General features: G+C 39.5%; 2 protein-coding genes across 3 annotated transcripts in view; one reads left to right on the top strand and one right to left on the bottom strand.

The window, feature by feature from the left end:
• Positions 1-6,416, top strand: part of cep170bb (centrosomal protein 170Bb) — a 29,811-nt gene extending 23,395 nt beyond the window's left edge. For both annotated transcript variants that reach the window (XM_067572767.1, XM_067572766.1), the window contains 4 exons: positions 1,615-1,703; positions 2,178-2,271; positions 2,367-2,418; positions 3,327-6,416. In XM_067572767.1, the coding sequence (XP_067428868.1) occupies positions 1,615-1,703; positions 2,178-2,271; positions 2,367-2,418; positions 3,327-3,526 (435 nt within the window). In that variant the 3' untranslated portion in view covers positions 3,527-6,416. The remainder of the gene's footprint in view (positions 1-1,614; positions 1,704-2,177; positions 2,272-2,366; positions 2,419-3,326) is intronic.
• Positions 6,417-9,141: 2,725 nt separating this feature from the next.
• Positions 9,142-26,441, bottom strand: LOC137168873 (NLR family CARD domain-containing protein 3-like). Its single transcript, XM_067571709.1, is given in 11 exon segments — positions 9,142-10,317; positions 16,990-17,036; positions 17,165-17,338; positions 17,464-17,637; positions 17,743-19,540; positions 19,817-20,045; positions 20,228-20,306; positions 22,760-22,873; positions 25,250-25,384; positions 25,482-25,583; positions 25,889-26,441. Coding segments are annotated over 10 exon segments (3,519 nt in total). The 5' UTR covers positions 25,571-25,583; positions 25,889-26,441; the 3' UTR covers positions 9,142-9,637.
• Between the last annotated feature and the right edge of the window lie 625 nt (positions 26,442-27,066).

Here is a 27,066-nt window from a genome sequence, read left to right as displayed (position 1 = left end):
CCTTAATTAAACTTATAATATATAACTATTTGTCCTAAAATGTCCCAAAAAAACGAGAAATGCAAACAACTTAAAAAAAAGGCTTGAAAATGTAAAATATAGTTTGAACAACAGCCACAAAACTCAAAGTATTTCTAAACTTTCTAATGAAAAGTGAACTCTTCAAGTATGTGAATCTGGAAACAGCAAGTGTTTCGTAAATTTAATGCCAAAATATTTTAAGAATTAGAATTTTAACATTTTCATACTAATTACTAATATACATACACACACACACACACACACACACACATATATATATATATATATATATATATATATATATAGATAGATAGATAGATAGATAGATAGATAGATAGATTGAAGCCAACTGTCTGATTTGCAGTATATTCAGGGACATACAGACGGGTGACATTAAAGGAAAACCTGATCCAGGTCCGGATGCTGGACCCCTACAGTGAGGGGGTCTGGGGGCTCTGTTATGCTGGCATGGTTTGGGACCACTTGTCCCCTTAGAGGGAAGGGAAACATGTGTGTCCTGATGGGAGTGGTCTCTTCCAGGATGAATCACATGTTATGACCTTCACAGCCACCAGATCTCCACCCAGCTGACGTGTCCGACAGCGCTCTGCACCATCATCATCATCACGACACCACATGAGGAAGATCTTTATGAACAATGATGTTCAGACACTGTAGGATCAATAACATTTCAGATCCCCTCACTGTAGAGGTCAAGCATTCAGACCTGTACTGGTTTTTAATTTGTCACCCGTCTGTATACACACACACACACACACACACACACACACACACACACACACACACACACACACACACACACACACACATATTTGATAAAACAATATTGTCTAAATAAGTAATCTAATCAGTAATCTAATTAATATCTAATTATACCTGATTAGAGTGGATTGTACAAATATGTCTCTTGACTGCGTTAACTTATTTTCCAGGTAATTTTCCTAACTAGCACTTAGCCAACTAGCTTGGTGTTGTGTTTGCCTCCGGCTAATGTGCCCAGTGAGCTTTTTACAGGTTTGCACAGTATTTTGCCAACGAGCCCCACAAAGACTACATCAAGTTTGTAGCTCCTCCTGTTTTGAACAGACACGTGGATGAACTTGGATGTGCCACCTTCAGGTGTGATTATGCAACAACAGGTTAAAGTCCTGCTAGCGCCCTCTGGAGTCTGCAGAGTTCATAACAGCCACAATATGAACAAACAACATCCAGATGATTGATCATTTCTTAGAACTTTACCGATGGTGGAGCTAAACATGTAAAGTTTATCCTGCGGGTGGCGCCAGAGTAAAGGTCATTAGTTTTTGAAATATCTATTTGAGGACCAAAGTGGGAGCATCACCGTCTTTAGACCAAGACCCAGGTGAGGCAAACGAACAAACAAACAAATTCAGACCTGAGCCTGCAGTGTGAATGTAGCCTAAATTCAACAGTTCACAATGAAACTTAATATGACTGCAACTGCTGCAGTTAGTTTTGGTGTGCTGGGAAAACAGGATGTAAGCTGCTGTTCATGTTCTGCTTTGAGCTTCCTGCTTGAGTTCTTCTTAGACTCTGAATGACCTCTTTCAGGTGATCCTTGACAACCTGATGCTGAATCCAGTGTCCCAGCTGTCACAGGCCATCCGGGAGAACACAGAGCAGCTGGCCGACAAAATGAAGTAAGGAAGCTGCTGATTACAGTTGTAGCTGTAGCAGCACATTCAGTCTCTACATTTACATTTACTGCAGCTCTGTGGTTCAGACCTGAACCCACAACAACCCAATCACCTGACCTGATCAAATTGGACAAGATCCTCATCCAGTCTGGGGATTATTAGTTCTATGGACAGCAGTAAATGATGCCAACTTCATCAGACTCATGGCCAGTGAGTTATAGCCACTTAATTCATTCTGTATCATTAATGTTTGCGGGATCGCTTAGAGTTCAGATCCATCATATTTTCTTTGGGTCTGTTTGGGTTCAGGTCTAGTTGCTGTCTGGTTTATGTTGGGTTCAGGTCTGTGTGAGCTTTGGGTTTTGTAAAACAGAGGTTCTTATTGTGTTGGGACAGTAGTTTTGACATCATGAAGACGCTTTGTCTGGTTTCATTTTGAGTTCACACTAAACCTGCAGTATGTTTGTCGGTTCTCAGGGTTCTGTTCCAGAACAAGGCGGAGGTCTGGGAGGAGATCGAGGCGAAGATAAATGCTGAGAATGAAGTCCCTATCCTGAAAACCTCCAATAAGGTTCTTCTGAAAACTCATTAATTATTTTATAGAAATCTCAGGATTTGATGTGAGCACAGCTGGAACCGTCCCTCTTTTTCTGTTTCATGTTGCAGGAAATTACCTCCATTTTAAAAGAGCTGAGAAGAGTCCAGAGGCAGCTGGAAGGTAAATATAGTTTTGTTTTTACATGTTTCATCATGTATGTTTACTGAACAGTTGTGGGAAGATCTATTTTTAGTTATTTGACCAGGAAGGATCCTCAAGGAGATTAAAAAATGTATTTTACAGGACTGTCCTGACTGTCCTAGCTGCAACATAGAATGTAAAATATTAAGGTTACAAACTAGATAAGATAAAGCAAACAAAGCTTATTTCTGAGCTGGTGCAGAGCAGTAAATAACAGTGTCATCTGCATACAAGTGTACGTGAATGTGTAAGTGTAAGTGAACATCCAAACTAACTAATCCTTTGTTTGGTTTAAGCCCTTTGACCTGCATACATTGTGTTCTGTCTGATTAAACAGAAATACAACAACAGATCAACAGTGTCAAAAGCTTTTGATAGATTGATGTGGCCTTTATCCAAAGACTCAGTGATAGAGCTCAGCTCTTTGTTGATCTGTCCAGCTGCAACTTTACTGTTTTGGAGAGTAGTCTAGTATAGCGTTATTTTGGGCTGCAGCAGGCAGCTGTTTTCAGAGAAAAAGCTGTAAAAAGCCGCTGTACACGACCTGCTCAGCACCAAACGGCAAACAGACACAGTTAGCTGGAGACTAGCTGGTGAACATAGTGGAGCATTTAGCAGCTAAAGAGCCAGATATTTCCCTCAGGAGTTGGTAGAGAGCAGAAACAGAGCTAAAAGAGAGTGAATATTGGACTTACATTCACCAGGTGGACAGAAACACGACTCCACATGAATGATAATGTTGCTCCGTAACTGCTGCATGTGGAAATAAACAACTGTTTGCTAACAAGTTCAACATATCAGCGTTTCACCAGTTAATGCAGGTGTAACCTGAAGTAGATCTAGTTTGTCCTGGTGTCTACAGTAATGTCCTCTTGTTCTTGCCGTAGTGATAAACACCATCGTGGAGCCCGGCGGGAGTCTCCAGATTGCAGCCGTCAGCACATCGGCCCTCGGTCAGACTCCTCAGACATCCTCAAAGGAGAAGAAACCAGCTTCCAAATCCCGTGGTGCCCCCCCGACCTCCAACGCCAATGAAAGCACCAAGAGACCACCTCGTGGACCCGACGGGGCCCACTACATGGCCTGAGCAGGCCACCGTAGCACCTCTGGACAGTAACTGTGCATTCACACCACCGACAGCTACACCTTCCTGTCCCTGTCCAGTCATCAGGGTTCAGAGCACAGGTGAAAGTCTAATGTGGTTTTATGTGCTCTTGTTGGTTCACCAGCAGGCCCTTGTGATGACGAACTCCTGCTGTGCACCACTGATGGTCATCAGCAGGGCAGCAGTTTGTTTTTATTTATATTCTGCAAAAGCTCTTTAAGCCGTGTCCTGTTTTAAGCCAGTGAGGCAACATGCACAATACGAGGGCCCTGAAACCTGCACACAGAAATGAAATGCAGCCATGATTCATGTTATTACACCTGTGCTCTTCCCGGTATGACACGTTAAAATGTCTGCTGTGAAAAATGTCTGTTACTGTCAGGAATTAGGAGGCAGATATAGTTTTGATCTCTGAGGTTAGGGACAGGAACTGGCTGTAACTTTATGAATCCTCTGTTGACTAGTTCAACGTAGCAGCCTGAAGGGCTTCCTTCCATCTTTATATATCAGATCCTATGAAGGAGACGCCCCCCAAAATTGAAGACAAAGCTTTGCTGCTGTGACGGACGGGACGCTGTGTGATAACGGTTTGCTTTCCCTTGTCTGAAAAAATCAAGAAATGCAGCTTCTCTGTAGAAAACTGCAGCTGGTGTGGATGCACAGAAACTGTCCAAAACAAAGCTGTCGTTTATATCCAATGATTCAGTCAGTAAGAACAAATGCATTTTGAATGGCAACAATATAACTTTAAGAACCACTATGTAGAACTGCTTCCATTTCGCACAAGCTGAACAAATTTAGTCAAAGCTACAAAAGAAGTTGCAGCTGCTCGCGCCGCAGTAGTACGTGGGTAATATACAAACGCATATTGATTAACTTTGTGCTTTGATAATCTGTTGTTGCGTCGCATTTGAACAGATTATAGATTGTGTCTTTTTTGCGAAGGTCGTCTCAGTTTTTATGTCTGTATTTATGAAGCGAAAGTCGTAACTATCTGCCCATCAGAAGGTCCTGAGCTGCTTCGATGCTTCGGCCTTACAGACACACTCGTCTTGTAAAAGTTCAAAAGATGTAATGTTATATTTTATTGAATGTTTCTGAGTGACAGTCAGGCTCGTTTTCATTTGCCATCTCGCTGTGATTGTGTGTAACTGTGAAACTGCTTCAGCTTCACTGTAGCTGAATGTTGAAAGTTTTCTGTGAAACGTCTGTTGAACTCAAACAAATCAGCACAACGTGACAGAAGGAATCCGCCGGTCTAACATGGGTCCTTAAACGCATCGCCTCTCTGAATCACAATGAACGAACCTCGACAAACATGACAATCTGCTCTCTGATGGATAAAACAATGACATGTTTGTTTGTTTGTCATGTTGTGTTGAACTCTGATCAGTCACATCTGATATCACAAACTTTAAAACACGAGTTGCAGAGGCCTGAGAATGAAAAACGCTTCCGTAGTTTTCTACTCATACGTCATAAAAATCCACCACATGTAAAACCTGTAGTCAGCACAACGACACACAGATGAGACAAAGCTGCAGTGTTTACACATCATTCTGCTTCAGAACAACTACATGGACTTTACACGTCATTTTCTTGGGTTTGAACCAACAAACGGAGGCAGTTTGATGCTGGATCATTCTTAGTCTGGGCTTAGTTCTGAATTTCTCAACTAGACTAATTTAACTCTTTACTGGAATTGACAGGAACTCTTTATAAGCTGGTTAGTAAGTATTTACTGTCACAGCCTCTAAATGTTGGAGCAGATTGTGTAAAAGATTAGCTGATTGTTTTTGACCCTTGAATTTCTTGTAAAAACCTTCCTCTATAAACATGCTTAAAACCTCTTTTAATTTCCATCACAGTTGTAGAGTTTAGAAAAGAAAAGTTCTATATGAGTAAAATATTTACATCTTTACCTTGAGGGCGCTCTGCCGGCCGCAAAGGGTGAAGATGAGCTGCAGTGTCTGTGAGTCGAGCCGCAGGGCTTTTTAACCCTCAGACTGATCTGTCACCTGCTGTGTGAACAGACTTTCAGCGGGTTCGACCTTTACTTCATAGATCCGTGTGTGTTGTGTGTTTGAGCTGCTGACTGTGTTGTAGTCGACGTGTGTTGAGCTGAAGTTTGTTTTACTTCCTTGGTGTGTTAAAGCGCTGAGTGCTGTACAGACCACAAACATTCACTGAAATCATCTTGTTCTTTGTCTTCAGTCACGTCTCACGTCTGTGTGTCCAGCACAGAGCAAAGACCAGAGAACCAGAGGATCTCACTGAAGTGTGGGAGGAACAGGATGTTTCAGACTCTTGTTTTGTAAAGTGCATGTTTCCTGTAGCTTGAGGCAGGTGAGAGTTTGAGGCTAGTTCACCAAATGTGCACTTTTTTCATTTGACAAACACCTTGTGAAAGTGGGTGGAGTTGAGGTTTTTGGGGTTTTATTTTTCGTGCTCTGCAGCCATTGAGAATGTATTGATTTATCGCCTGCCCAGAACACAAACCTGATTGGCTGTTGCTGTGATGATGTAACTGCTGCTGCTACAGGTGAGTGGTCATCTGGGCTACCTGCATTTAGTGTTTTGTTACAGTGCATGCACCTCTGAAACAGACGAGCTGTAGAAACAGGCTGAGTAGACGAAGCAAACCAAACTGTTCATATTTACTCTGTGTGTATCCTGGTATCCAAAAACCTTTTTTATGCATTTGATCATGTGATGGTCCTGCAGTCGACCCGTGTTTCTACTGGAGTAGAACCTGCTGATTTATTTATTGAGTTCAAATGATTTTGATTTGCAGATATCTGGACTCTCATGTGTTCATCATCAACAGGATTTCTTTGTATCACCGTCATTTGTAATAAACTGATTTCATGCACGTCGGTGTCATTTTTACAAAAGCTGAAGGATCTTTATGAGATTTTAAAGAGAAACTTGACACCAGACAGCTGTAAATCCTGTTTACCTCCTATTTACACTGTTTCATGTTTTACAGTCGTCCGTCTCACCTACACAAGATCAGTTTGAGTTGCTAATCTGAAACATGTGTGACGTGTATCTGATGGATGAGATATGCTTGCATGGTAACACTGAACAGCTCCCCGTATACTAACATCCTGGAAATGTTCTGAGTAATTTGCAGTTATTCAACGGTTAATTTTTAGGACATTTTACAGAGAGGATGATGCAGTTTGGTACAAATTATAAGAAAAAACTGACAAAAGTGTTTAACTGGTAAGCATCTACTCATTATATTTGGGTTCATATGTAGTTGTTGATTTGCAAACTTTCTTAATAAATTAGACTCTTAACTATTCTTTAACTAACAGAAATAATCAGTTTTCAGTGTGTAGCTTTGTGTGTCAAACTACATATCAGCATATCAGGTTCTTAAAAACTCTTTAATGAGCACATTTCCCGTTTACGATCAAATGACCTTTTAAAAGAAATGTCCTCAGAATGAATCAACCACCCGAACCACAAACCACCAAATCTGTTTACCCATCGTGTTTACTAAACATCGGTTGGCTCAGTGCGCTGTGGCCGGGGAGCGACGAGCTGTGGTCTCATTTTTTACGTTACATTACAACTGTTATACGTTACGTTACTCATTGGCAATAAAATATGATTAATATGTATAAATTGCTTCAAAGTTCTTAGATATAGAACCTTTAAAATTATTCTGATGGTTTAACTTTTTGTTGGTAGAAAAATGAATCAGAACTGGTGAAACTGGAGCCGTCTATGTGCTGTGCAGCCTTCAGATGCACCAATCAAAATCAAAAGATGTTTCTGATTCTACACATGTGGCTTTAACCTGGAAGTGTAATCTCTGGTCTTTCTGGGCCTGCAGAATGTTTCAGTGGGATGCTGAAGTGTTTTTGTTTTTGCAGACTGACTCTGTAGTATTTTGGCGGGGTGCTGTAGCTGTAGTGCTTCCTGTCCAGATCCAGAATCAGCCTCTCCAGACACTCATCCTGGTCGATCCTGGTGACGGTCTTCTCCTTCAGGAGACCAGAATATAAACTGGAGTCATGTAGTGAAGCTGTCTGACAGCAGGGGGCGCTGCTGCATCTACTGCAGCTGTAACTGAACCAGGTGGTTTATTATAAAGTCAAATTAGTTCATTTATCTAGAAGATTAAAGGTTGATGAAAGAGCAGAGAACACATTCACATAAATAAAAAAGAAATAACTACATCTCTAACATGAAGATACAGTACAGCAAACACACAGAAACATTTAGTGTATAAAGACTGAAGACTAAAGAGATCGATCTTCAGAATGAGAAGAAACAGAGAAGTTCATTATTCCATCAAAACAAAAATAATTTTCCTTTCTGAAAGATGTTCAAAATTTCACTTTAATATTTAGTTATTTTTAGTACACATGAATCTACTTTGGATGATTTATCACCTTTTGGAAAAATTAGAAATGGGAGAAAGAAGAAGAAGCAAACCTCCATCAAAAACACATCCAACTATATCAGTCAGTTTATCACTTCTGCCAGTCTTAGTTTTTATGATCCATATCAATGATTGATATCATACTTTTCATTGATTTGTGATATTAATGTTCCTAATACACCATGTTTTACCTGATGTTATTCTCCACTTTTGTCTTAAAAAGTATTTCAGCAGACTTTTTCAAATCTAGCATGAATACAGACTGCTGCTGTATTTACATTCAAAGTCAATCAGCCACTGGAGCACCAAAATATGACTTCATGTTTATTTATCATCATATCTGCACATTCAACCTCATCATAGAGTTCAGTTTCATTCCTTCAAATAAACTATAAGGACATTTTCTGAGTGAGAGACAACAAACAGAAACAGCTGTTTGATTATCTACAATGAGCCAAAATGATGTCTTTACCAAAAGTCCATTAAACAATATCTTTATATCAGAACATCTACTGCTTCTGATATTTTGTGCTTATGGGTGGGTGCTAGAATACCAATGATTCCCTTTAGGACACCGACTCTATGGGGGGGGGGGCTGCTGATGTGCACTGTGTCAGTTACTGTGTCTACCCATGCTGTCTTTGCTGTCTTTGAGGGGTCAGAGGAGCTGATTTATCCAACCAGATGTGGAGCAGCTGGGCCCAGTGCTCTACAGGATATAAAAGTCCCAGCTTCCAGCGTGGCTCGGTCTACTGTCTCTTCCCCTCCAACAACCGCAGCTTTTTGTTTTGCTTAGCCTTTGTTTTACTTTTATTCCACAACACCTTACTCATTACTGATCCCACTGACTAACAACTCACACAACAACTTACTTCACAGTTTATTTTCTTTGCTACAATAAATAACTTGTATTTATTGGTGTTTGGTGTGTTTTCCTGTTTTGGTCATGGCCTATGGGCTGGGTTATGACAATGACAAATATGGCAATTTGATTTTAGATGTACTTTTTCACACAGCTCCCTCTGGAGCCACAAAAGCTTTATACTTTTTATACATAGAACACCTGGAAACAATCACTAGAGGTGTCCTTTAATCATTTTAATGTCCTACACATTTTATATCTGTGTGTCCTGTGATACACAGATATATAAATAAGGGACAGTTTTATCACTGATAAATCACTTTATCACACCACAAACACAAACAGCAGGCTGGAATATGAACTTTCTAGGACAGAGTTCAAAGGTCACAGTGGAGACAAACACAGAACGACGGTCTGATAAACAGAGTTTTCATGTTTTCTGCAGGCTGATGAGAGTTTTTGCATAAAACTGCAGTGGAATCACACAGCAGGTTGATATGAAAGCTCACAGGTGTCTGAAGAGACGCCTGAAGTTTACTGGAGCAAAGAAAAGCTCAGTTAGGCATCGAGGGCCGAAGCCTGAGTGGAGCTGAGATCAGTTTTAGACCCAAACATTTGTCATGAATCACAGCTCATAGCTGCAAACCCCCCCCAAACCCCCCAAAAACACCAAAACCCCCAAAAACCACAAAAACCCTCAAAACACCAAAACACCAAAAACACCAAAAAACCCCCAAACCCCCCAAAACACCAAAAACACACCACAATTACTAGCAGAAACACCCTGTAACTGCTGCTGTAACGTCCGCAGGTTCGGCAGATCAAACTTCATCTACTGTTCAGAGCTCAGAGTCCCTTTAAACCAACCAACCACACACACACACACACGCACACACACACACACACACACATACACACACACACACACACACACACACACACTGTGTCCTCTGTCCTCTTCCTCAGACAGAGGACACAGAGACACTGAGGAACCAAATAACCCAAACCCAAACCCAGCACACAGAGGCTGAGTGAATGTGGTGTTGAAGGTGTGGAGGTGGATCAGTGTGTCAGAGGAGTCTCTGTAGAAGGACAGAGTGCCAGCAGGACAGTCCACATACACTGCTACTCTGTTAGAGACAGAGGAGGAGGAGGAGGAGGAGGAAGAGGGGATGGATGTTTTTTTCTTATTGTGCCAGACAGAGTAACCATCATCAGAGCAGTTCAGACTCCAGGACTGATCATTCCATCCAAACACACAGTCAACACTGTTTCCTTTCCTTCTGATTCCTCTGTAAGTCACTGATATTCGAACGTCTCCTCTCCACTCGACCTCCCAGTAACAGCAACCAGTCAGACCATTTCTACACAGCAGCTGATAGTAGCACTCAAATCTGTCTGAATGATCAGGATATGACTGATACTCTCCCACATGTGTCACCTTCCTGTTGTTGAAAGACAGTTTGAGGTTTCTGTTTAAAGTGTTTGTGTCCAGTGTGAGTTCACAGAAATCTGATGAAGTGAAGAAGAAACAACTCAGCAGCAGTTTATCATCTGACACACCTGATGGATTTATTCTCAAGTTTAATGACACATTTTGTCAGTAATGTTTTAATGAATAAATACCACAAAGACCAACTTTGTATTTAAAGAGAAACTGACTGTGTGCTGTTTAGTTGTCATGAATCAAATTAAATCCACACTTACACTTCTTCAGATAAAGTCTTGACCTGAGCTCTCTACCATGGTCCAACCTGGAGGAAGAAACACAGTCAGAATGATTTTCTATCCAACATGAGTCCTACATGCTGTTCAACATGAGGCAGTGTTCCTCAGTTTGTCAGAGTGACACAGAGACAGGCTGCAACTCATCTCTCCATACCTGAGAGTGTCCAGTTTCCAGTGTGGATCCTCCAGTCCAGCAGACAGCAGCTTCTCTCCTGAATCTCCTGGATGATTGTAGCTCACAGCCAGCTCTCTCAGATGGAAGGGGTTGGAGCTCAGAGCTGAGACCAGAGAAGCACAGCCTTCCTCTGTGATCAGACATCCTGACAGACTGGAATTCAGAAAATAAAGTTAACTCAGTGTTTTAGAAAATCATGTTAGGAGGAAAATCCTACAGATTTTGACCATCTTCACTAACATGAACCAGGATGTTTAACAAACATCTGAATCCTGACCTGAGAGTTTCCAGTGTGCAGTGTGGACTCTCCAGTCCAGCAAACAGCTGCTTCACTCCTGAATCCTACAGGTTGTTCTTACTCACCTCCAGCTCTCTCAGACTACAGGACTGGGAGCTGAGAACTGAAGACAGAGCTGCACAGCTTCTCTCTGAAAGGTTACAGCCACTCAGCCTGAAAAAAATAGCGATGAACACAAATGTAATGTTTTATTTATCATGTTTAAAATTAAACATATTTCAAGTTGTTCATACATGCAGTGGTTCATCCACCTACAGAGCTTTGTTGGACGCTTTGACCACTGGCAGCAGCCTCAGAAGAGCCTCCTCTGAAGCAGAGTATTTCTTCAGGTCAAACACGTCCAGATCTTTTTCTGATAATAGTAAGATGAAGACCAGAGCTGACCACTGAGCAGGAGACAGTTTATCTGTGGAGAGACTTCCTGAACTCAGGTACTGTTGGATCTCCTCCACTAGAGAACGGTCATTCAGTTCATTCAGTTCATTCAGACAGTGGAACAGATTGATGATTCTCTCTGAAGACAGATTCTCACTGATCTTCTTCTTGATGTACTCAACTGTTTCCTGATTGGTCTGTGAGCTACGTCCTATCTGTGTCAGCACGCCTCGTAGGAGAGTCTGATTGGTCTGCAGTGAAAGACCCAGGAGGAAGTGGAGGAACAAGTCCAGGTGTCCATTTGGACTCTTTAAGGCCTCGTCCACAGCACTCTGGTAGAGATGTGTTAGTTTGTCTCTGGACACTTCAGACCACCAGGAGGAAATCAGTTTAGACCACCAGGATGTCGTGTAGTAGTCAGTAGTTCTATTAGAGGAACTGAAACTATTAGAAAACATGAATCCATCAGAGCAGCTGCACTGTGACACAAATAAAGAGGAAACACTTTGACGTGAAGTTAAATAAAGCAAAGAGCTGCATGATTAATATGAGAGGCGTCATGTGACCATCAGAGATATTAGAGGAGAGAATATTACAGTTTATAGTAGGTGAGTCAGGTAAGTTGAGAGAGAGACAGTGAGGAGAGAGAACGAGGGAAAGATTTCTCTGGAACAGGAAGCTTGTGAATGAGATAAATGACCAATCAGTGGTCTGCAGTGTAAAACATGAAAACTAGACAGTGAGAACAGCTTTTAATCAACAACAGTCAGACTCTCAGGCTGCTTCCCACAGCAGCTCAAAACCACTTTGTCTCATATAAAAACGAATCTTTGGAGCAAATATATCAAATGATCCCAACTGAAGCCACAGAAAATAAACCATCTCAGAGCCTGATATGATCAATACACTTTATTTTAGGATGCACATTTTATCAAAAGTTATGTATTTTATTTTAAATGCAGCTTCATTCTACTTGAAATGAGAAAAGATTCACTGTTACAGTTGTGAACATCTGTGTTTAATAGACTGTTAGTTTCTTTCATGTTGTTGCTGTTTAAACTCATTCACACCTCAATCAACTGGATTCATGTTTCTATGTGTTGAAGCATCAATCAGCCTGAACAGCTGCTGCACTAATATTATTAACTTTATTAAAGCACATGAACTTTGTTTAGAAAACAGATATAAAGATTATTATAATTATTATTAATGATATGAATATACAGGATATAACATGTTGGATTAATAAACTTTAATTTATGATGGGCAGCTGAGTTCTTATGACCAAAGTACAATTAACAATGAATAAAAAGGATTTAGGTTTTTATTGTTTTATTGGACTTTACAGCAGCCTACTTTCCTTTTCCATTGTATTTATATAACATATCTGTAATCATTCTACAATATTACTCTATAATATAATATTCTATGGTGTTTCTATAATATTAATATTTCTCTGCACTACAGTAACATCACATTGTAAATATCACATATGGTCACATATAGCAACATGATTTCCAGCTGTGATTGTTGGTAAACTCATTAATGTGAGACCTGACGTGTCTGTGATTACTGGATATCTGATATCTGATCAATGATCAATGATTCTGACCCTGCTGATGTCCTCCTGGATCAATCTCCAGCTCTGATTGATCACCTGCACCACATCATCATCATCATCAGCCTGGAGCCACACACAGTTATCTGATTAATAAATCTGTAACAATATGTCTTCATGTAAAACAGTAAAAATACATTATTATTTGTCTGTGTGGACATTTATACACTATTAATACATATATCACTATTCTATTAATATACTAAAACTGAACTATTTTAACTTATTGTTCAAACTATAACAGAATGAATAATAAAGAAAATGTGGAAAATACATTTTTGTAAATAATTTCTTTATACATGTAAATAAAGTTATTATTATCACTTGCATGATGTTAGTGACATATTTGAATATTTTAACTGTAAAATCTAAACTTCCTGTTATAATTCTATTGAAAATGAAACATGTTTAAATAAATATGAATATTGATGAATTGGGGCCCTGGTGGCCGTGGATATGTCTCCATCACTGGTTTCTAAAATAGAGGAAAGTGGAACTTTAATTATTAGAAACTAAATTAAACACTTTGATGTCATTATAATGAGTTAATTATTTTGCTTTTAAATTACAAATTGTAGAACTTAAAGTAGAAAAATAATGTTAAATTTTCTAATTAATAATTGTATTTCTTTGATCCTTAAATGTTTAATGATTCGGCCACATTTAAAAAGGATGTAAAGCATCAAGAGCTCTGATTATTTTTATAGGTTATATTTTGCTCACATGGTGCGACTTCCCAAACACAGCTGTGTTTCATCAAATCACCACAAACTAACCAACATACAGGAAACTTGGGCCAGATGTTTCAGTACAGGTGAACTCAGTCCTGTTTCCTGAGAAAACGTATTGGACGTCTGACAGACTCTTTTTATTTTTCTCTGTTCATTTTTTTAAAACATTAATTAATGATTAAAAACAACAAAGTCAAATAAAGAAGGACTGTAAAACATCACAATGTGAGAAATATACACTGTAACAAATTTCCCTGTACACTGACAGTAAACTACTGGCAGCTGTAGTTGCCAGCTTTTTACCATTTTTTTACAGTGTCACTACCATAATTTACTTTAACAGTTAATTGCTGAAAACATTATTCCAGTGTTCTGCTGTAGAATGTGAGGTTTACAGTTTGATACTGTAGCTAAGCCTGCAGTAATATGTTGTATGTAGGCTATTATGAATTATGAAAGGTGTAGGTATAGACCAGGCCAGACTAACGTCAGCATTCACTGATGTGTAGTTCAAGAGAAAACAGCCATCCTAAAATAATCTTTAAACTTGATTTGCAGTACCTGTAATTCAAACTTCCAACTGAAGAACGTTACCTGAAAATGCTCTCTTGTGCCTGCCAGGTGCTTGCTAGGATTATACCAATTTAATGTTAGCAAAAATGAAATGTAGTCACTAACTGGGTAACCAGATGCACAAATGTAACTATATTTTCTTGGTATGACTGGCCTTTTGATTTGATTCCACAAGGGAGGATGAACGATGATATATATGATGTTGATGGTTGCATGTGGCTCCTGTCCCTTTTAGCTCCAAATGCATCAAAATTTACAGTATTTTACCATATTTAGAAAGAACAGTACCTTACCTTACTGTTAGAATTTAGTTGTATTTTTATAGCAATTTATTACACTGTATGTAACATCTGTAAAGATCACGTCTGCTGAATTAATGCTGTTATAAATGTTCTAATGAGAGAAAAACACAAGTAGTGTAGTAGAAGTAGAAGTAGTATAACATTACACATCCATGTAAAAAACAAGTGATGTTCTCTGAATAAGTAGTGAATGAATGTTTTTATTCAAGTGTAAAACAGCCAAAGCTGCCCAGCAAACATGAGCTTACAAGACTGTAAGAATATTAGGCATTAATTAGTATAAATGTATAATCAGGGAACTCCTCCTATAAGGAACATTTAGTGTCCAGAGGAAACATCAAAGCTTGAATTAAATTCTCAATTTGATCAATTAATCAATCACATAACCAGTCACTTATCTGATTTAACATCATTTAAAGTATGATTGTCTATAAGGTTAATAGATCAGAAGTTAAACACTTTTTCATTTTAAAAATATGATTGCATAATTACCATATACACATTCATTAACTCTTATGACAGTTAAAATATCAATTTGAAGTTCTAACCTATCAATAGACGGCAGTAGTGTCACATATTGTAAAATATAATAAAATTTGAAAAAATCTCTTCAATAGATTATCATACAGCTATCAAAGTTATACCTTTTTTATGTATTTCTATGACAAACAACATTAAGTGATTTACATAATAATTAGGCATTTAATGCTGACAAATTCAGATTTGGCTCAGATTTGCAGAGAGACTCAATGAATGTCATTGTGAGTTAGAGTTTATGACTCTTGTCTGTGTAGATAAGGAAAGAGGTTTTCTGTCCATGTGTGTTATCAGTCCTTTCTCCTGGGTCAAATGACTCCAAAGGTCAGAAATGGTCTCTCAGGAGGTCTATTCAATCTCCATTTTGTCACAGTGTTTAACTTTGGTCAGTGTCATGTTGGCAAATAAGTCAGTTCGGGGGTGAACAGTACACTTCCTTGGGTGTCTGCATTCAGCCCCTCAATTTGAAATTAAAGAAATTTGATTTATCCCATTAAATTAAATAAAACAGCATAGTGTCCCACAAGACAATATTTACATCACCTGCAGAGGCAAGAAAAACTAAAGGAAAGCAACCCATACATGTTATTATATACATACATGTCAGACACATTACATCAGATAGAAACATATGTTGATGTTCATGATTTAACACAAACTGAGCTGATGTCAAACAGACTGGGATGTCTGCTGGACATTTTCAGGAAAAACTTCACTTTAAGATCCTGATAAAATGGAATAACTAACAGCCACTAACAGCTACTAGATGCTGCTCCAAGAAAACTTTACTGAAGTCAATCAGAGTCAACACAGTTTTTACACATCAATTCAGCCCAGAGGAGATCATTTCACTACTTCTAATAGAAACAATATTCTGACATTCAAGCACCGTCAGTGATCCAAATGAAACCAGAGTGAAACCTCGTCCACCATCAACATTTAAACACAGGAAGCTGCTGTCACTTCCAGTTTCTGTTGTTCACTGGTGAACAGAGTGAACAGTGATTTCAGCAGCTGTCTTCAGTCAGCAGTGTGACTGTTTGTCTACACAGGAGGAGACTCTTCCTCAGACAGAGGACACAGAGACACTGAGGAATCAGACTGCCAGAACCCAAACCCAGCACACAGAGGCTGAGTGAATTTGGTGTTGAAGGTGTGGAGGTGGATCAGTGTGTCAGAGGAGACTCTGTAGAAGGACAGAGTGCCAGCAGGACAGTCCACATACACTGCTACTCTGTTAGAGACAGAGGAGGAGGAGGAGGAGGATAAGGAGTGGATGGGTTTTAATCTATTTTTGTGATTGACAGAGTAACCATTAACATCAGAGCAGATCAGACTCCAGGACTGATCATTAAATCCAAACACACAGTCATCACTGTTTCCTTTCCTGCTGATTCCTCTGTAAGTCACTGATATATTAACTCCTCTTCTCCACTCGACCTCCCAGTAACAGCGACCAGTCAGACCCTTTCTACACAGCAGCTGCCAGTGGCAGTCAAATCTGTCTGGATGATCAGGATATGACTGATCCTTCTCCACACATGTCACCTTCCTGTTGTTGTAAGACAGTTTGAGGTTTCTGTGTGCTGTCTTTGTGTCCAGTGTGAGTTCACAGAAATCTGATGAAGAGAAGAAGAAACAACACAGCAGCAGTTTATCATCTGACACACCTGATGGATTTATTCTCTGTTTAAGTTCTGATCTGTTGTTCATTTCTATAAAGTTTAATGACACATTTTGTCAGTAATGTTTTAATGAATAAAAACCACAAAGACCAACTTTGTATTTAAAGAGAAACTGACTGTGTGCTGTTTAGTTGTCATGAATCAAATTAAATCCACACTTACACTTCTTCAGACCAGGTTTTAACCACTGCTCTCCACCATGGTCCAACCTGGAGGAAGAAACACAGTCAGAATGATTTTCTATCCAACATGAGTCCTAACTGCTGTTCAACATGAAGCAGTGTTCCTCAGTTTGTCAGAGTGACACAGAAACAGGCTGCAACTCATCTCTCCATACCTGAGAGTGTCCAGTCTCCAGTGTGGATCCTTCAGTCCAGCAGACAGAAGTTTTTCTCCTGACTTTCCTGGATGATTGTAGCTCAGGTCAAGCTCTCTCAGATGGGAGGGGTTGGACCTCAGAGCTGAGACCAGAGAAGCACAGCCTTCCTCTGTGATCAGACATCCTGACAGGCTGGAATTCAGAAAATAAAGTTAACTTTTTTAGAGAATCATGTTAGCAGAAAAATCCAACAGATGTTGACCATCTTCACTAACATGAACCATGGTGAACTGTTTAACAAATATCTGAATCCTGACCTCAGAGTTTCCAGTTTGCAGTGTGGACTCTCCAGCCCAACAGACAGGAGCTTGACCCCTGAATCCTGCAGGTTATTGTTACTCAGCTCAAGCTCTCTCAGACTAGAGGACTGGGAGCTGAGAACTGAGGACAGAGCTGCACAGCTTCTCTCTGAGAGGTTACAGCCACTCAGCCTAAAGAATAAATAGCGATGAACAAAATTAAAATGTTTTATTTATCATGTATAAAATTTGAACATATTTAAAATTGTTAATATATCCAGTGTTTCATCCACTTACAGAGCTTTATTTGAAGCTTTGACCAGTGGCAGCAACCTCAGAAGAGCCTCCTCTGAAGCAGAGTATTTCTTCAGGTCAAACACATCCAGATCTTTTTCTGATGACAGTAAGATGAAGCCCAGAGCTGACCACTGAGCAGGAGACAGTTCAACTGTGGAGAAACTTCCTGATCTCATGTACTGTTGTATCTGCTCCACTAGAGAACGATCATTCAGTTCATTCAGACAGTGGAACAGATTGATGCATCTCTCTGCAGACAGATTCTCACTGATCTTCTTCTTGATGTACTCAACTGTTTTCTGATTGGTCTGTGAGCTACTCCCTGCCTGTGTCAGCAGACCTCATAGGAGAGTCTGATTGGTCTGCAGTGAAAGACCCAGGAGGAAGCGGAGGAACAAGTCCAGGTGTCCATTCGGACTCTTTAAGGCCTTGTCCACAGCACTCTGGTAGAAACATATCTCAGATTCTTCTTTAGTTTCAGACTTCTGGGATGTTGTTTGTTTTTCTGCCAGCAGATTGACTCCAGAGTTGATGAATGTCAGATGGACATGAAGAGCAGCCAGAAACTCCTGAACACTCAGATGGATGAAGCAGAACACCTTGTCCTGGTACAGCCCTCTCTCCTCTATAAAGACCTGTGTGAACACTCCTGAGCACACTGAGGCTGCTCTGATATCGATGCAACACTCTGTCAGGTCTGATTCATAGAAGATCAGGTTTCTTTTCTGTAGCTGCTCAAAAGCCAGTTTTCCCAGAGACTCAATCATCTTCCTGCTCTCTGGACTCCAGTGTGGATCTGTCTCAGCTCCTCCATCATACTTGACATTCTTCAGTTTGGACTGAACCACCAGGAAGTGGATGTACATCTCAGTCAGGGTCTTGGGCAGCTTTCCTCCCTCTCTGCTTTTCAACACATGTTCCAGAGCTGTAGCAGTGATCCAGCAGAAGACTGGCATGCGGCACATGATGTGGAGGCTTTGTGATGTCTTGATGTGGGAGATGATTGTGCTGGCCTGCTTCTTGTCTCTGAATCTCTTCTTGAAGTACTCCTCCTTCTGTGGGTCAGTGAACCCTCTGACCTCTGTCATCCTGCTGACACACTCAGGAGGGATCTGATTGGCTGCTGCAGGTCGTGTGGTTATCCAGAGGCGAGCAGAGGGAAGCAGTTTCCCCCTGATGAGGTTTGTCAGCAGCACATCCACTGAGGTGGACTCATTAACATCAGTCAGGATCTCATTGTTGTGGAAGGCCAGAGGAAGTCGACACTCATCCAGACCGTCAAAGATGAACACAACCTGGAACTCTTCAAACCTGCAGATTCCTGCTTCTTTGGTTTCAGTAAAGAAGTGATGAACAAGTTCCACCAAGCTGTACTTTTTCTCTTTCAGCACATTCAGCTCTCTGAAAGTGAATGGAAATGTGAACTGTATGTCCTGGTTGGCTTTGTCTTCAGCCCAGTCCAGAGTGAACTTCTGTGTTAAGACTGTTTTCCCAATGCCAGCCACTCCCTTTGTCATCACTGTTCTGATTGGTTCATCTCTTCCAGGTGAGGCTTTAAAGATGTCTTCATGTTTGATTGTTGTTTCTGGTCTGACTGGTTTCCTGGATGCTGTTTCAATCTGTCTGACCTCATGTTCATCATTGACCTCTGCAGTCCCTCCCTCTGTGATGTAGAGCTCTGTGTAGATCTGATTCAGAAGGGTTGGGTTTCCTGCTTTAGCAATCCCCTCAAACACACACTGGAGCTTCTCCTTCAGGTTAGACTTGAGTTTATATCGACACTCTGCAGCACGAGTTCCTGGATGAACAAACAAATGAAATCAATCAGATGATTCTACAGTAAATTGATAGAATGTAAACATTAAACTGCAGATGTTTATATTTTCCTCCACTATGAAATATATTCAGCTCATCAGTTGAGGACAAACAGTTTCTGACTGTTTTCAGCTCAGAAGAATTCATAGATGTGATGCAGATGTGTGCATCATATTAACAGCAGAGTTTGAAATATAAACCTCTCCCATGTTGCCTCCATTTCCTCTCCATCATGTTAAATCTGTTAAAATCCTCTTACTGCTCTGCAGACAGTCAGCCAGCTCCTCCTGCTTCATTCTCCTCAGGAAGTGCAGTGTGATCTTCAGAAATGCCTCTTTGCTGCTCCTCCTCTGCTCTTCATCCTCACCGTCCAACACCTCCTCATCCTCACTCTGACTCTCTAAGCATTCTGGGTAATCTGGACTCAGAACCTTCTGCATCTTCTTCATCTCGTTCTTCACAAAACTGATGATGTTCTCCTCCAGCAGCTGGAACAGAATAAAATGTGAATTTAACTGGTAGAAGTCAACATCAGATCATCTGTGACAGACTGAAAACCTGCTGGTCTACAGAGTGCAGCATGGAGACAGTTAGGACCAGAATGGTAGTTTAGTATTTAGTCTGTGGCTGTTGTAGTTAGCAGTAGTAGCTGTGCTTTACATTTACACACCGTAAATATGGAGTCCAGGTGTGTTTGATGCTGCTGGACAGACTGACCACTGAGAACCTCTGAGCTCTGCTGATGAACTCTGTGAAGAAAAGATGAAGTCTTAGAATAAATAATGACACTCAGTGTTAAAGATGTTGTGTTTTATTTTTTTTTTTTAATTTAAATAGAGGATAAGCCCCTTGAGATGCATCATCTCGTTTTTGAGGGGGTCCTCAGGCACAGAAAATAAAAATCACAATATTTAAGCAAAACAAAATACATTAGATAATAAATTAAACATTACAATAACACAAAACAATCAACACAATAACATCAACATGGACGTACACATAAGGGCTCTCCCACCATCCCAAACCCCACCTGCTATGTCAGGACACCTCAGAACAAATATACAAATATTATTGTAAACTACATTTAAAGGCTTAAGATGGGATTCAGAGGTGTTCTGATATATAATATCGCCATAATCAATAATGAGAATTAAAAGCTGTTTGACAATTCTTTTTCTTACTTGGAGAGTAAAACAATTAATTGATTTAGCATTCTGAGACTAGCGTTTATTTTATTTCTAATACAATCAATATGTTTTATATTTTATATTTAAATATATCGACTTTAATAAGTGGAAATCCATCAGGAAAATTAATAACAACACAGCAGGTGAATGATTAAGATTATAACTCCAACCTATTAATATGCTGCAAGACTTCTACTAGTTTAACATGAGATTGTTGTTTAGAAACCATTTTTGAATAAAAGACAATTCTGATCGCAGAGAGCTTTGACTTTTAATTATATCAGAGTCAGATGTGTATATAATTGTGTCATCTACATATAAATTAACAGAAAAATTAGAACATACTTTTGGGAGATCATTGATAAAAATAAAAAAAGTGAGGGTCCTAAAATAGATCCTCTTGGTACACCGTTTAACATTTAAATAATCTGGTTGATTGTGATGAACAGAAACACACTGACGACGGTCATGAAGGTAAGAATTAAACCAAAATAATACCTGTTGAGAGGCACCAACAGCATAAAGTTAATCACAAGAAGATAATGGTCAACCAAATTGAAAGCCTTGGTTAAATTAAACATTGCACCTGTGAACTGACCTTCGCTTAGAGATGATAATAAATCATTGGAAAATTTTACAAGGGCTGTAGTGGTGGAAAAATTAGAATGAAAAATAGACTGAAATGGGGATCAAATATTTTGACCATTAATGTACTGAGATAATTGATGAAAAATTGAATATAATATAAATATTAAATGTGGTACAAATAATAGAAATTGGTCTATAATTACTAAGATCTAGTTGTGAAGAAGCCTGAGGCAGGTGGTAGGAGGCAGACTCAGACTCTCGTTGAATGAGTAAAAACTGAATTATTCAGTCCAGTGTACCAAAAAACAAACAAACGATGTCTCAAAAGATGAAATGAACACAAGCAAATCAAAGTTTACTAGCTTAACTCAGGATAAAGCAAACTAAGGCAGGATCACGTGCACACAGCTACACTGTCATCCTCTAATTTCTGCACCTATATCTCTCCCCTGAAATGGGCCCTTCAATCTATCAGGTAGAACCATATTTATTGCAGGGGTGTCCTTTCCACCTGGCAGATAACAATGCTACTTGTATCAGTCAACATTGTTTACGCAAAACACATCCACAGCATTAAACCTCAACTGAGCCAAAACAAGTACAAATCATATAGATACTAAACCAAACACGTAATTAAATAACATAACTCCCCTTATACTTGGTCTAACCCCGTGACATCACTGATTACGTCACCCAGTGTATAAATATAGGAAGTAGTTGGGTGCCCCCTCCTTTTGTTTGTAGAGCACATGGTGAGTATGATAAGTAACAAAGAACACAATTAACTTATAGAATGCAGAACCAACCCAATAAACAATAATTAAACTTAACACTTGTCTGTGTTTTACTTTGACCAAAAATGTTGCTGGTATGTAAACTGTAACCAAACATAATGTAAACCACAAACAAACCCGGGATAGTATGTGTCTGCAAGTTACAGATTGATCATGGACCTATGGCTAAACAAACAATTAACAAGCATGGTTAAATTCATAAGCTATGTGGCATTGCACAATACGTCTGACAGAAAATGAGCCACTTGTAGTTGAGCTGCTCATATGATGAGATGATGATGATGACAATTTCATCATTAACATGGATCTGTACAACAGAGCTTTTAGTGGGACTAAGGACACTTTTCTTCCTGTTTCAGAACTGTTTACGGTTAAGAAAATCATGAAAAAGACTATTTCTGTAATAGTTGGACTTGGCATTCTGTAGGATATTCTTCAGCAGAACACTGTCTCTCCCCAGTTTGTGGTTTTCAGAAAAGCATATGCAGGAGGAGTGTGTGTGTTTGTATTTATGAGAACATTGTGTGTAAAAACAGTATTAGTCACTAAGGTCAAGAATGAATCTCTACAGTCAATCAAACCTCTTCTTATGAGAGATGGAGAATAACAGACACAAACATTTTACATTCTTACCTCTGATCAGCAGACTGATGTCCATGTTTGAAATCAATCAGTTGATCTGTAGACCGGTCACTCTTCATGGACACACAGCTGGGTTCAGGAGAATCTCGTCTCTGCTGATGGATACTGATGGAAACAGAGAAGTGATGAATGCAAATGTTCAATATAATTATTCTCAGACAATGAATGTGATGAGCTCAATAATAATTAATATTATTTGTTATTAGCATTAATAACAAAGACATCATACTTCTTCTGTTGTAAATATTCTATGTACAATGTCTGTTATTATTGCTGCAGCTCTTAACTGTATCCCATGTCCTTCATCAGAGAAAGGAATTGCTCTGGTGTGATCACTTGAAGGATCCATATTTCTTATTGTCAACGAATCTCATATGCAGAGTGAAGCTGTAAATGGAACCACGTTCCTGCACATGCTCAGTGGCGCCTGGCGTACTAGGAAGTTCTGTCCTGAGGTTCAATATCTCATGCCTGTTATCAGTCTTTGGAGTTGTTTCTAAACAGGTTATGGTAAGCAGTCTCTTCATGATGAAGGAACAGTGCAGCGGTGTGGCTCAATGATGTGTTTTTAATCATTTTTGGACAACAACAGAGGTCTACAGTACAGAGGAATAAGATATATCAGGCTTTGATACAAACACAATACTTGTTAGTAGATCAGTTCATTGTTGGTTTGGATCCAAACATGAGATTTGTTGACAAGAAGAAAAATATAGAAAATCACCAGAATGATCCTTTAAACAAAGGACTTCTGTCAAGTTATAGTAGTACTAGTCTTTGAACACCAGAAAAACAGTAACAGGATCCACTGGGAAGGGGTCAAAGGTCATTGACAAGGAGTCAGTGGACAGTCAGAGAAACATCGAGGAGGACATTCACATCTGATTTGATGACACCTGAGCAAGTTCTACTCACTGAGGAAGGCCATGTGATACAATAGAAAGACCTGTGATTTGGTAAATTAGTGGACCTCTTTAGAATATTTACCACAGTTATGTGTCACTGAGGTCAAGAATTAATTTCTGCATCAATGATTTGTACTCTTATGAGAGTTAATCTCAAACATTTTACAGTCTGACCTCTGATCAGCAGACTGCTGTAACTTACAGTGTTGATCCTGAAGATTGTGTGTTTTGTTGGATGACAGCTACAACAAACTGGTATTGTTAGCATGGCTAACTAGCTTAGAGACCACAGATACATCTGGATCTGATCTTCCCAGGACACAATCTGCTCAAACATGATCTCCTGCTATGAGGCCTTTGACAGCAGGACATCAGGCCGCAGTGATGTTGGTGGAGACCAAGAAAAACAGCATCGCCGCTGTTTGGACTCTTCATCATCATTGCTGGGACGCAGTTTGGACTCTTCATCATCGCTGCTGGGATGGAGTGAGGATTGTAGGCAGCCAGTACAGACAGGAGACGGTTAACTGTCTGGTGTGGGTGAGTAACCCAATATTGCATTGCTCGAGAGTGAAGACGTCCTAAACTAAAGTTGACACCCACATCGCACCTAAGCTACATTCAGGCCTGCATCAGGGGGTTGGTGTTATTTGTGTTTATTGCTGGCTTTTGTGCTTATTTTTGGGCCCACAACAGTAACTTGAAGTATCGTCTCTTCAGGCAATCTGGGTTGTGTTTTGCGTGTTAACTGAGGTAATAGCTGTCGGATAGTTTATATCAGCTAAACTACAGGTTATTTTCTGCATAAGTAAAACTGCTAGATGCCATGGATATTGCGGTGCAGAGCTGTTACAGGATCACGTTCAGTCATATTTAAAGGGTATATGCCCGTTGCTTTATTTCCCTTACCTTGAGAACAAAGGGCTGATATATATATTTTGTTGCCATATGTTAACTCAGCTGACACCCTAAGAGAACACCAAACAAGTTTTGTTCTATTCTCTTTAAATGGTGGTAAATAAATATTATAATTTCATATAACTTTCCCTTTGGTCGAGTCAATAAATAGGAACAGTTAGAAGCCGAGGATTTAAAGTGGAAGAGTCAAGAGTTAAAGTTACCCAATCACCCTAGTCTACTTTCATTTCAGCTGGGATGTTTGAAAGTGTTGTTTTATTTATATGGTAACATTGAACATATTATAAAAGGGGGATACAAGTGATTAGTATTAGGACGTGCTGTAAGTTAAAGAGCCCAGGACGCTGTATCTCAGGGTAGTTAATACCGGGGAAAGCGCTACACGTATAACAGACGTCCGAGTCAGACAGGACATCAGCTGGACCATTTTAGAAAGTGAAGCATATTAAGTTGTTAATCAGTTAATCAGTCAGACAATCAGTCATAACTATCATATCGATCTTAAAACACACTGAAATCTGATAATGTGGTGATGTAGTTAATGTTTTTAAGACTACAGAGAAAAGAATGAGAAGTGATTAATGAGTTCATGACAAAGACTTAAACATTTTCTGAGGTGTAATGGAGAGAAACAGAAACAAAGATTTTATATTCTTACCTCTGATCAGCAGATTCATGTCCATGTTTGAAGTCAATATGTTGATCTGTAGACCGGTCACTCTTCATGGACACACAGCTGGGTTCAGGTCCAGGTCCAGGTCCAGCAGAGTCTGGTCTGTGCTGCTGCTCTGGGCTTCAACACAACACACACAGAGCTTTGAGTGTGAATAATGATGGTGGAGTGATGTGAGTGGAGAACAGTGATGGACAGTTAGAGATCCTCATCTCACCTCTGAGCTTTGGTCTGGCTGTCATGTTCCCCACACAGAGAGCTTTTAGAGGGAGGGACTCCCTCCTCTCTGTCCTCACACTGATCCATAGCAGAGAAACACCTTCACACAAACACAACAACAAGCTCATTCATTACAACAAGCTGCACATCACAGAGCCACACTGCTGTCTATCACACTGTCATTCTTTATTTTACCACCAGATGGAGCCAAAGTCAGTCATTACTTTAAGATTTCCACTGTGGATACATGTTGAAGAAACTGCATTAACTATATTCCTTTTTATACAGTTGTATTTTTGTCCACTAGAGACTCATATGCAGCAAGTTATAGTTCACTTCTGTTTAAAAACTGATGACATGATATATTTTTATTCAGCTGTGTGGCAGAAAGAAGAAAATACTCACCAGGTGAATTCAGATCCACATCTGGTCACAGAGTCGTTCTACCTTCACCTGTAGAGGAAACACAGAGAGAAGCTGCAGCTGATTCTCCTTCATCAGTCCTTCATCATCAATCTGAGGACGCTGTCACTCTCTCATAACTTCACAGTCAAAGTCCAAAACCATAAAGATGATATTAAACCAGTGAACCTTGCAGCAGAGTTCAGCTCCAAACACACAGGAGGAACCTGCCAAGACTCTCTGTGAGGACATTAAACAATCTCACAGTGCCGCAGTATTCTGATTTACCTGGAAACTGATGTTCATCTGTCCACAAACTAATGTCATTGTTGTCTGTCTGATGTAAACAGAACAACAAAGAACTGAACTTGTGTTCTGTGTGATCAACATCATCTGTATATTTTTACCTTTACATGCACACTACTGCCTGTTGTGTCTGATTTTAATCATGTCCAGGATATGATATGTAACATAACCAGGTTATTGATCTCTGTATGATTCTAACATTATCCAGGTTATTGATTAACTGATTCCTCCATATTGGAGACAGTCTCTGTTTTTTCTCTACAGCTGCAAGTATCTGATGACACTCATCCTTGTTTTATGATTTAATATTTATTTTAATTCTATTTTTTCCTTCATTATACAACTTACTGTGCACAATCATTAAAACAGTATAGATGCTTTACAGCTGAATGCTTGAGCATTAAAAGAATATATAACTATAATTGTATATTGTTTATAGTGTCCTGTAGTATTTTCTATAATCTCTACAGGATGTCAGTGTTAATCTGTTTACACAGGATTTAGACAGATACTCGTTAATCTCAGCATTCATGAAGTACTGAAGTTTTCCACCAACAGCAGCTGTTTAGAGGTTTGGTTCACCTGCAAAATGTCACTGAAATGGAAGCAAAATGACGCTGCTGCATCGCTCGCTGCTGCTGCTGTCATATCAATAATATATATTATATATATATACGGTTTTCTAATATTATATATTGTTGATTCACTGATTCACATCGTTGTCTCTTCAGGGGTTTTAAAGGAGCACAGAGAGGCGTTTTTGACATCTGTCATTACAGGATCAAACATCTGGATTTATAGGTGACATCATCAAAATGCCTTCATTTGATTGGCTCAGAAAATCAATTATTTCACTTTAATTTCAGGACGTAGAT

Source organism: Thunnus thynnus, chromosome 18 (genome assembly GCF_963924715.1).
Source record: "Thunnus thynnus chromosome 18, fThuThy2.1, whole genome shotgun sequence".
Classification (NCBI taxonomy): Eukaryota; Metazoa; Chordata; class Actinopteri; order Scombriformes; family Scombridae; genus Thunnus; species Thunnus thynnus.
Note: the sequence above shows the minus strand (reverse complement) of the source record. Positions and strands in the feature narration are given on the sequence as shown.